We start from the raw sequence: 12,720 nt of genomic DNA on the forward strand, positions 1-12,720 counted from the left end.
TGCTGGATATGAGTTAAGTTCATTTGTTTAAACTTGATTTTGAGCTCTAAAACTCAGCGTCTAATATAAACGATAGGCTGGGCCTTACAGGGCTAAGGCTCAGCTTTACAAGATAATAATTGCACAGTCAAGATTCATGAGCTACGACACGCGTGAGCGCACAGTTGCTCGGCACATTGGCACGATCGATAGGAAGAGTTAACGGCGTTAAAGACGCGTGCAAAGCTCTCCTAAGAGCCGGTTTCTTGAACCCATTATGCTTCGGGTATCTTAAATAAGGACCTTGGTATATATTCAACTATATATATACAGCAAGTACGTGCTGAAGCATACAAGTCAGGCCTATGTTTTTAGTTGTGCTAGTAATCACAAATTAACGCGCATGCTAAATAATCACAGGTGGCAAAAGATTGTTTCCCTCTCTACCAATCGTAATTTCTTTCTCAAGACGGCAAGTTGGGAGACTTGGTAGCCTACCATCGTCCAAATCGGCAACTTTTTCTTCATTCCTTTGGCGCTGTTTGATTAAGGCAATTTCTTTGCACTGGGACTTCGCCGCAATAGCAGGCGATGTAGCCTTCACTGATATCGCGGCTAGCTTTGACCTTGGCTGCCATTTTGACCTTTGTCGGGTTGTGCGATTGCGTGCGAGAGTGCCGACTTGGCGCGCCTGATGAAGTCGGCGCGGTCTAGGCCAATCCGCGCGCTCCGAACAACCGATCTCCGATCGCGCCCCTGATTTCGTGAAGTATAGCTTCTGCCGCCGAGCCGCAACCCGCGCCGCTCTTTCGAAGGGATCAAGAAGTGACAGAAAGAATGCGTTCTTCACTTCAGTTACATTCCGCTGGCTCGAACAACGCGGGTTCGGACAGCGGGGCCAAGCTGCGTTTCTCAGGAGGCGAGGTGAGACCAATTCTTGCAACGGTTTTAAAAAAAATACGGCAATCAATATTTCGCGTAGCACCTATGCTAACTGCCTTCTACTCCTTTTGCTGCGAAACGCTTTCTTTTTCCTGGTCCCCAAATATGCTTATCAACCGTTAGACAAACGCATTACAGTTGCCAGTCCAGTGCAACAGGCCACGGAATTTTATGTCGATGTGCTGAAAAAAGTAATTTCGTCCCCCCCGCGTTTTATTAGTTCGGCCAATTCTTCGTACGTAAACGTTGACTTTGCCACAGCAGCAGGCGACGTAGCCTACTCTAATATCGCGGCTTGATTTCGCGTTGGCTGCCATTTCGCCATTCGTGGGTGCATGTGACTGAGCGCAAGAAGGCTTACCTGTTTTCGTGAATAACTTTAGCTTGTGCCGCCAGGCCTGAACATGTTCGAAGGCGCCACAAATTGACTGAAAGAATGTTGGCTGCTTGTGTGTGTAGGACTACCTCGTGGCTCATGGTTCGAACAACGGGAGGACGCACAGCCGGGCCAAGTTCTGTTTCCTAGGAGACAAGGTGAGCGCAATCGTTTCTATTTCTTTAAAGTAAAGTAATTTCGGTTACTGAAATTTTTGTGTAGGAGCTATGCGGTGCTTACCTTTGGTTGATTTTTGCTGTAAAGCGCTTTTTTCCTGCCCTATCAACCATTAGACCAGTGCACTGGAGCTGCCAGTTTAGCGCAGCATCTCGCCGAATGTGATGACGGCGCGTTGAAAACAACCTTTTCGCTCCATATTTGGAAACGCAATTCAAAAATTGCTAAAGGCGCATTAAAGCATTATTGCACGTTGGCCGACGTATTGTGATGTTTTTGCTAGTTTCTGCCGTGGCATCATCGGTGGAAAATATTCAGTAGTTCATTAGTTCATTTCCTAGTTCCCTCTTTCAGTGGTTCATTAGTTGACCCATTGGTTCGTTTGCTCATTCGGGCTTTTCGCTTACATTGGAAATATTCTGCGGTGATTTCTGCACAGCACTGTAGTCATGCCCTGACGTCATAGTGACCATTACATATTCGTCACATCGCCGTCGTTTTGTAATATTGTGGTTGTGCTCAGCGCGTCAACGTCTTCGTCATATTGTTAATGTTGCCATGTCGTCGTCGTCATTCCGGTATTTTTGTCGCTGTTATCGTGCTGTCTTCGCCAGACCACTTTAGTGGTCGTGTCATCTACGTCATGCTGCCGTTACATTAAAGCTTTGTCACCCTCGCCATCACCATGGCGGTGTTGTCGTCGTCTTGCCGAGGTCTTCTTTGGGACATCATAACAGTGTTCTTGCTACTGTCGTCAGCACGACGTCCTCGCCGTTTCTGCCGTACTTCAGCGCCGTTTTCGTCCTTCACAATGTGCGGTCGTCGTTAGACCTTCGTCTTCTCAATCTGTCTTTTTCTATTCTTCTCACAGGCGCGCACAAAGATACACAAGTTACTCACTTTACACTAAGAGGTTGAACCATCTGGCAACATGCGGCGCGGAGGCTCGCCTTAATGTGCGAGATAGGTTGGCATGCAGACGGCTAACCGCAGAGTGGAGAATAGCGTAACGATTACGCAAACAACCTCAAAGGTGTGGTAGGGCCAACCTTTATATGAGCAATCCATAGGTTGCGCAAACATTTAGATAAGTGTGTATTTTAAAGCAAAGGTTTCTTTGCCTACCCTCCCGGGTTTGGCGTGGCAGCGGTTGCTGCTTCCTTGTCGGTCGGCATCTCGGCAGATGTGTATCTCCGAAGCACAGACGGTCCTAACGAATTAGCACATTATAATAAGCTGATGCTTTGGTGCACTTCATTTTATTTGAATTATCCATTCGGTATGTTCCGGTGGGTATGTCGCTGTGACATAAGAGGTACATAATCATAAACGTATCTAGACATGCGCCATAATTTTCTGTGCATACACCTGTCATCGCCATTCTTGCATCGACAAGCATCATAAGTTGCATTTGTCCACGTGACATCTCAGCGTAAATTTCTAATGCTCCGTAGCCGCCTGACTCTATGCTTGAATGTGGTCATAGCTTTTTTTTTTTTTTAACGGTGTAGTCGATAAACATGAAATATTGCACGAGATTGAAATTGTGACCCTTGTGTTTGAGAAACATACATTTTAATGGGATTAACTGCGGCACAGGATGAAAGTGAGAACAGTTTTATGCATCGCCCTTTCGTCTATAGCACATATTTACACGCTTCACTTCAGCTTCGCTTGACAGAGATTACGAAAAGTGCATCGGATGTGCATATTTTATTCATCTGTCATGCATCAGACATATCGGGGCGAGAATTTGGGCCGACTGGTTTATTGCATGTTTTACAACAGCGTGTTCATTCAGGAAACAAAATTTGACTCCAAGATATTGACTTTTTTGTACTTTGGTACTTTTCGTCTGCCGTGTTTTTTATATTTATAAGGCAATGACATTATTCTACACCGTTCTGAGCAAAACCATCAATTCCTAGTCAAAACAGGTGTTCGGTTCCTGCTGTTCATCTTACTACTCGAGAAACCACGTTGTCCTACTTAACTCATGGGTGATTATTCCTACGATGAGCGTAGCCAAGCGATCGCAGTTGCGAAATTGGGACAGTCGAACGCCTAGAAATGCCTCAGAGAAATGAAACAGGTCTAGTTCTGCTTTTTACCTCTTGCGATGTTGTAAAGCAGAAATTTTCTTGTATACATTCGAGTGGTTTATACGATGCATTACAGTTTTCCTGACAGTCATGTCACACTGGTTTCTCTATTAGTCGAAATGGCACGATTGCCTCACCATTTTAAGTTTGTCGAATAAAAAAGTTACGACATTCCTAGTTGGCTATGTAATACAAATATTAAGAAAGTGCAAAAACGGGCAGATACAAGTGATGCGGGCGAACACAGCGCAATGTTAAGGACAAATAATTGAAAATGTACAAATAAGCCTATGTTATCATTCTGGGTTATCATAACTAGTTATGCAACAGAGCCACGTCTTTCACGCTCACGCACGACATCTCCTTTCTTTATGAGCAATTGTCACTTTTCTCAGTTCTTTCTTAAACGGACGCCGTCGGTTCGTCTCGTTACCCATTACACCTCTTAGCGTCAGTCGTCGGTGACCTTTAAAAATGGAAGCAATATAGGAAGCCAGCCTCCAGGAAAATAATTATAGCTGTCATCACCATCACTATCAGCGTGTTTATGCTCTACCAGTGATTTCCCATAACCCTTGTCTTGCGCCGTTTGATCCCGTCTTATGCTTGCAGACTTCCTTTCACTACTAATTCGCAGCCGTAAAAGATGTATGGTGGGTAGGTTTGCCCTGCATTAGTATTGCATGGTTTCGATTACGCTGTCACGTCAGGAATTGTAGTATCATGGAATGAATGGCCTAAGCTTTTCTATAGACTGTTTTATCGGCGAGGAGGAACGTAGCCTCGAACCAGCGCGCCGCGCCGCTCTCCTCCTCGCACTGGTTCGTGCGGATTCCGTTTTCTAGCTCCCCGTGGCAGCTTGCAAAGGTATCGGTTTAATTACGAGTTAATACGATTCTAACGTGTTCTGTCTGGGATTTCTGCGATATCAGACGATTCAAGCTCGACGGGCTACCACGCTGCTGTATTCGGCCGCAAAAATAACTTTGGGAAGCAAGGGTTAAGTGCGTCTTCAGCCGCGGCGACTTCGTGAACACCACCGCGGCGATACCGGAGAAGCGTCCGGTTTGTATTGCCAGCGTAAACAGAAAGGACTTGATTCTATCGCGTGTATGTTCGGAAGGTGTTGTTCTCAGTGAGCGCTCGGCAACGAACTCTAAATTCGCACCCATGATGAAACTGGGATATGAAAGAAAGTGCGTATTCGAGTCGGTCAACTATTGCGAATGGACGAAGTTAACTATTTCTTTGCGCACAGACATAACATTATTCTGTTCAAACGTGTTCTAAGATTATCATGCTTGGCAACCAACTTTCTCGTGGAAGTTGACCGAGGACGTGTTATGAAAACACTACGGGCCAACTAAGAAATGAAGGTGTGTTCTTTTCCGTTCTGTTACCAAAGCCATCCCTACCGCGTTCCGGCCAGCGCTAGTTCACACGGGCTCTCCCGTGCTTCCGAATCTCGCCGGCAAGCTGTTGACGCCGCTGATCGCGCGCTGTATTGCTGCAGAAAATAAAGTTGCTGTTGCAAAGAGTAGTTCTTCGTTTTTCAGCTCCCTCGAGGAGGCAGTTACCGCGATTGGGATGTACGCTGGTGCGGCTCACCGCACCAGCGTGATAATCTTCGCCTGAGTGATAATAGAGCTTAATAGAGATCATGGTTAGACATACAATAATAACACGTTAAATATATACGTTACGTATCGACAATGTTCAGAGTTGACTCGCCTCCTACTTCGATCGTGGGCAGAGCTGCGGGAGCGCCTCTAGGCCCGTCGCCGTTTGATATTGCGGCTATATCGAAGCTTTTTTTGATGAACACGCTTTGAAGTTTTGCATTCAAATCAACTTGCTGACACCCGTAGAAAACTGCGAAAACTTGCTTCTCGCCGTCGACAGCACGTTTGTCGTGCACTCTGCATCGCGATCTCCCATACCAGCATGGCGCCGGACAGTAGACGGCGCTGTGATCGCAAAATGGCGATCAAAAAAGAGCATCAATCAATCAATCAAATCTTTATTTCCAACGACAGTTGGGGCTCCCTTAGGCGAAAAGCGGTAGTAGCACCACTTGAAAATACCTAAAGGGCCACGTACATGACAGCGGTATTACGATTCATACGTTCAAAAACAAATTTACAATAACCAAGTAAAATATGCAGTTCAAAAAAAAATTAAGAGGTTGTGTAAATACAACAACGGAACAATAGAACAAATAATGTCAATATATAAGTAGACTCCAGAACAGTTGTACATTATAGTTCTAATATTCAATGTTCACGTGAACACACATCATAAAATGACGAAAATAAACGTGTTAGAAGGAATAATGAAACATACTTGATCATGTTCGGGCAGTACAAAACACATTAGACAAGAGTTAGAAAAAATTCATGCATTTCTTTTTTTGTAAACGTAGAAAAGTTGGCGTCTTTCTCTTCATATTTATTAAGTAGGGACGGCAGTGTGAATCGAAGAGACTGCAAAAAATAGGCCGTGCGGGAACGAGGAACAAGCCACTTGTCGGTGCTGCGGGTGCGTGAATCAGTGTAATGCATGCTTATATTAGATAAATCTTTAATAAAAACTTTGAATTGCTCGTTTGAAAAGAAATAAGCATACATTAAACGAAAATCGAACATGCGTTTCACACTGAATATTTTATAGCGGGTAAACAATGTAACTGTAGAACTATTGCGCGGGACGTTTGCAATATACCGAAGAGCTCTTTTCTGCAATAGGTGAATTGCATTTATGTTACTAAGGGTTGTGGTGCCCCAGACTAACAGGCAGTAATTTATATGGGAAGAAAACAGAGCATGATAAATCTGAAGTTTAGCATTTTCTGGAAGAAAGTGCCTACATCGTGACAGAACACCAGCAGCACGCGATAACGATTTAGTCAGTGATTCAATATGACACGTCCATGTCATATGAGCAGAAAAAGTCACGCCCAGAAGTTTATGTTTCTCCACTATTTCGACGGGTATTCCCTCAAGCGTTAATGATTGGTTGACGTTGACTTCAGTGCCTCGGGATCTGAAAAAGACAGCTTTTGTTTTTGTCGCATTTATTCGTAGGCCATTAGCTGTAGACCATTGCAGCACATCTGAAAGTACACTTTGAGTTCTCGCAACAATTTCAGTTGGATCTTGTCCAGAAACAAAAATACTAGTGTCATCCGCGTAGAGCAGGAATGAGGCGTCATTGTTTATCTTAACAATATCATTTATGTAGATATTGAACAGCATTGGTCCTAAAATGCTTCCTTGAGGTACGCCACAAGAAATGGTTTTAGAAGATGAAAAACAGTTAGCAATTGAGACGCATTGTTTTCTTTCAGACAGATACGAACTAAATAGTGAATTAGCTACACCACGTACCCCATAAGCACCTAATTTCCCGAGTAAAATGTTATGGTTTAGGGTATCGAAGGCTTTGCTATAGTCAATGAAAACGCCCAGCGTAAGCTTTCTTTCTTCGATGTTATTAATTATCAGTTCTTTTTGAGCTAACAGTGCAGTCTGTGTAGATTTACCACGTTGAAAACCGTACTGATACTCCGAAAGTATATTGTGTTTGTTGAAGAAGCTATTTACGCGGCAGAATATTATCTTTTCTAATCCCTTGGAGAATACAGGAATTATAGAAATTGGTCGGTAATTATTAGCATCATTAATATCTCCACCTTTAAATATAACAGAAACTTTTGAGATTTTCATGAGATTTGGGAAACAGCCAGACTGAAAGACTAGATTAAACACGTAGGTTAAACAAGGAGCAAGGAGGTCAATTACGTGCTTAATCGCCTCTACCTGAAATCCATCGACATCGACAGCTTTACTGTTCTTTAGAGAAACAAATGTGCATACTATTTCTGCTTCATCTGTAGGTGCGAGAAAAATTGTGTCAGTATTATGGTAATTAATGTTAGTATGAGCAATGCTTCCCAGTGGTTGCACCGCATTAGCAAAGTGCTCACTGAAGTGCTCGGCTAGATGCACACCGGAAAGTTTGTTCCCGTTAATGGTTATTTCCGTCAATGTATTCTGACCCGCTTTGCGGTTCAGTGCCTGATTGATGGCTTTCCAAACTTGGTTTGGGCGCCGTCGACAGATGTCAGAAAACATGTGGTTATAGTAGGAGGCCTTTGCCTTTTTCAACGCGGCAGTTAGTTTGCTTCTGTAAGTTTTAAAGGCCTCAAATTCCTTAATATCGCGTGTGCGCAAAAACTTCTTAAAAAGGCGACCTTTTTTCTTGATCATAATGATATGCTCGCGCCCTACCCAAGGTTTTCTTCTTTTTCTGTTAGCTTTGGTGCTTACGTTGACCTCCTTGCTCCTTGTCTAACCTACGTGTTTAATCTAGTCTTTCAGTCTGGCTGTTTCCCAAATCTCATGAAAATCTCAAAAGTTTGTTATATTTAAAGGTGGAGATATTAATGGTGCTAATAATTACCGACCAATTTCTATAATTCATGTATTCTCCAAGGGATAAGAAAAGATAATATTCAGCCGCGTAAATAGCTTCTTCAACAAACACAATATACTTTCGGAGTATCAGCACGGTTTTCAACGTGGTAAATCTACACAGACTGCACTGTTAGCTCAAAAAGAACTGATAATTAATAACATCGAAGAAAGAAAGCTTACGCTGGGCGTTTTCATTGACTATAGCAAAGCCTTCGATACCCTAAACCATAACATTTTACTCGGGAAATTAGGTGCTTATGGGGTACGTTTTGTAGCTAATTCACTATTTAGTTCGTATCTGTCTGAAAGAAAACAATGCGTCTCAATTGCTAACTGTTTTTCATCTTCTAAAACCATTTCTTGTGGCGTACCTCAAGGAAGCATTTTAGGACCAATGCTGTTCAATATCTACATAAATGATATTGTTAAGATAAACAATGACGCCTCATTCCTGCTCTACGCGGATGACACTAGTATTTTTGTTTCTGGACAAGATCCAACTGAAATTGTTGCGAGAACTCAAAGTGTACTTTCAGATGTGGGAGCGATGGCTGGGTCTATATTGAGCTCCACATAACACTGAGGTAACACGACTGAGCTGAGGTTCTTACATACCCGTGTAGGCTAACGTATTTTTCTTTCGCTATAAGTTATTTACGCAAACTTGTTTATGAATCAAGTTAGTGTCTTTGACGAGTTGCAGGGGGAGTCATGAATGGGTCGAATTTGTGCTTCACATATAACTATACTACTGTGGGCAGGTGTTTTTGTCCGCTATAAGTTATTTGCGCAGATTCGTTTATTATTCAAATAAGTATCTGTAAACAAGCATTTACAGGGGAAGTGATGGACGGGTGGTATTTGAGCTTCACATAGAACGATACTATTATAGGCTGATGTTCTTTCCCAAATTATTGCGTAAATCCGTTTATTAGTCAGTTAAGCTAGCATCTGTAAACGTGCTTTGCAGGGGCAGTGATGGATGGGTGGAATTTGAGCTTCACATGGAACTATACTATTATAGGCTGATGTTCTTTCCCGTATAATTTACTTGCGTAAATTCGTTTATTAATCAGTTAAGCTAGTATCTGTAAACATGCTTTGCAGGGCAAGTGATGAATGGGTAGTATTTGAGCTTCACATAGAACTATACTATTATAGGCTGATGTTCTTTCCCCAATTATTGCGCAAATCCGTTTATTAGTCAGTTAAGCTAGTATCTGTAACAATGCTTTTCAGGGGCAGTGATGGATGGGTGGTACTTGAGCTTCACATGGAACTATACTATTATAGGCTGATGTTCTTTACCGTATAATTTACTTGCGTAAATTCGTTTATTAATCAGTTAAGCTAGTATCTGTAAACATGCTTTGCAGGGCAAGTGATGAATGGGTAGTATTTGAGCTTCACATAGAACGATACTACTATAGGCTGATGTTCTTTCCCCAATTATTGCGCAAATCCGTTTGTTAGTCAGTTAAGCTAGTATCTGTAAACATGCTTTGCAGGGGAAGTGATGGATGGGTGGAATTTGAGCTTCACCTGAAACTATACTATTATAGGCTGATGTTCTTTCCCCTATAATTTACTTGCGCTACTTCGTTTATTAATCAGTTAAGCTAGTATCTGTAACCATGTTTGCAGGGGCAGTGATGGATGGGTGGAAATTGAGCTTCACATGGAACTATACTATTATAGGCTGATGTTCTTTCCGCTATAATTTACTTGCGCAAATTCGTTTATTAATCGGTTAAAGCAGAAGGGTGGGTCTGAAAATTAATCTGCAGAAAACTAAAGTAATGTTTAACAGTCTCGGAAGAGAACAGCAGTTTACGATAGGTAGCGAGGCACTGGAAGTGGTAAGGGAATACATCTACTTAGGGCAGGTAGTGACCACGGAACCGGATCATGAGACTGAAATAACCAGAAGAATAAGAATGGGCTGGGGTGCGTTTGGCAGGCATTCTCAAATCATGAACAGCAGGTTGCCACTAGCCCTCAAAAGGAAAGTGTATAACAGTTGTGTGTTACCAGTACTCACATATGGGGCAGAAACCTGGAGGCTTATGAAAAGGGTTCTGCTGAAATTGAGGACGACGCAACGAGATATGGAAAGAAGAATGATGGGTGTCACGTTAAGGGATAAGAAAAGAGTAGATTGGGTGAGGGAACAAACGCGGGTAAAAATGACATCTTAGTTGAAATCAAGAAAAAGAAATGGGCATGGGCCGGACATGTAATGAGGAGGGAAGATAACCGATGGTCATTAAGGGTTACGGACTGGATTCCAAGGGAAGGGAAGCGTAGCAGGGGGCGGCAGTAACTTAGGTGGGCGGATGACATTAAGACGTTTGCAGGGACAACATGGCCGCAATTAGTACATGACCGGGGTAGTTGGAGAAGTATGGTAGACGCCTTTGCCCTGCAGTGGGCGTAACTAGGTTGGTGATGATGATGATGATGATGATGATGATGATGATGATGATGATGATGAAGCTAGTACCTGTAACCATGCTTTGCAGGGGCAGTGATGGATGGGTGGAATTTGAGCTTCACATAGAACTATACTATCATAGGCTGATGTTCTTTCCCCAATTATTGCGCAAATACGTTTATTAGTCAGTTAAGCTAGTATCTGTAACCATGCTTTGCAGGGGCAGTGATGGTTGGGTGGAATTTGAGCTTCACATAGAACTATACTATCATATACTATCATCCTTTCCCCTATAATTTCCTTGCGCAAATTCGTCTATTAATCAGTTAAGCTAGTATCTGTAAACATGCTTTGCAGGGGCAGTGATGGATGGGTGGAATTTGAGCTTCACATGGAACTATACTATTATTAGCTGATGTTGTTTCCCCTATAATTTACTTGCGTAAATTCGTTTATTAATCAGTTAAGGTAGTATCTGTAAACATGCTTTGCAGGGGAAGAGATGGATGGGTGGTATTTGAGCTTCACATAGAACTATACTATTATAGGCTGATGTAGTTTCCTCAATTATTGCGCAAATCCGTTTATTGGTCAGTTAAGCTAGTGTCTGTAAACATGCTTTGCAGGGGAAGTGATAAATGGGTGGTATTTGAGCTTCACTTGGAACTATACTATTATAGGCTGATGTTCTTTCCCCTATAATTTACGTGTGCAAATTCGTTTATTAATCAGTTAAGCTAGTATCGTTAAACATGCTTTGCAGGGGCAGTGATGGATGGGTGGAATTTGAGCTTCACATGGAACTATACTATCATAGGCTGATGTTCTTTCCTCTGTAATTTACTTGCACAAATTTGTTTATGAATCAGTGAAGCTAGTTTCTGTAAACATGCTTTGCAGGGGAAGTGATAAATGGGTGGTATTTGAGCTTCACATGGAATTATACTATTATAGGCTGATGTTCTTTCCCCTATAATTTACTTGCGCAAATTTGTTTATTAATCAGTTAAGCTAGTATCTGTAAACATGCTTTGCAGGGGCAGTGATGAATGGGTGGAATTTGAGCTTCACATAGAACTATACTATTATAAGCTGATGTTCTTTCCCCTATAATTTACTTGCGCAAATTTGTTTATGCATCAGTTAAGCTAGTATCTGTAAACACGCTTTGCAGGTGCAGTGATGGATGGGTGGAATTTGAGCTTGACATAGAACTATACTATTATAAGCTGATGTTCTTTCCCCTATAATTTACTTGCGTAAATTCGTTTATTAATCAGTTAAGCTAGTATCTGCAAACATGCTTTGCAGGGGAAGTGATGAATGGGTGGTATTTGAGCTTCACATAGAACTATACTATTATAGGCTGATGTTGTTTACGCTATACTTTACTTGCGCAAACTCGTTTATTAATCAGTTTAGCTAGTATCTGTAAACATGCTTTGTAGGGGAAGTGATGGATGGGTGGTATTTGAGCTTCACATAGAACTATACTATTATAGGCTGATGTTCTTTCCCCTATAATTTACTTGCGCAAATTCATTTATTAATCAGTTAAGCTAGTATCTGTAAACATGCTTTGCAGGGGCAGTGATGGATGGGTGGAATTTGGGCTTCACATGGAACTATACTATGATAGGCTGATGTTCTTTCCTCTATAATTTACTTGTGCAACTTCGTTTATTAATCAGTTAAGCTAGTATCTGTAACCAAGGTTTTCAGGGGAAGTGACGAATGGGTGGTGTTTGAGCTTCACATGGAACTGTACTATTATAGGTTCATGTTCTATCGCCTATAATTTACTTGCGCACATTTGTTTATTAATCAGTTAAGCTAGTATCTGTAAACATGCTTTGCAGGGGCAGTGATGGATGGGTGGAATTTCAGCTTCACATGGAACTATACTATTATAGGCTGATGTTCTTTCCCCTATAATTTACTTGCGCAAATTTGTTTATTAATCAGTTAAGCTAGTGTCTGTAAACATGCTTTGCAGGGGAAGTGATGAATGGGTGGTATTTGAGCTTCATATAGAACTCTACTATTATAGGCTGATGTTCTTTCCCCTATAATTTACTTGCGCAAATTTGTTTATGAATCAGTTAAGCTAGTATCTGTAAACGTGCTTTGCAGGGGCAGTGATGGAAAGGTGGAATTTGAGCTTAACATGGAACTATACTATTATAGGCTGATGTTCTTCCCCCTATAATTTACTTGCGGAAATTTATTTATTAA

General features: G+C 41.9%; 1 protein-coding gene across 1 annotated transcript in view; it reads left to right on the forward strand.

The window, feature by feature from the left end:
- Positions 1-12,720, forward strand: part of LOC142559893 (uncharacterized) — an 81,440-nt gene that overhangs the window by 8,049 nt on the left and 60,671 nt on the right. Inside the window, exon 3 of the mRNA XM_075671582.1 lies at positions 1,381-1,455. Within this exon, the coding sequence (XP_075527697.1) occupies positions 1,381-1,455 (75 nt within the window). The remainder of the gene's footprint in view (positions 1-1,380; positions 1,456-12,720) is intronic.

The sequence above is a fragment of the Dermacentor variabilis genome, chromosome 10 (genome assembly GCF_050947875.1).
Source record: "Dermacentor variabilis isolate Ectoservices chromosome 10, ASM5094787v1, whole genome shotgun sequence".
Lineage (NCBI taxonomy): Eukaryota > Metazoa > Arthropoda > Arachnida > Ixodida > Ixodidae > Dermacentor > Dermacentor variabilis.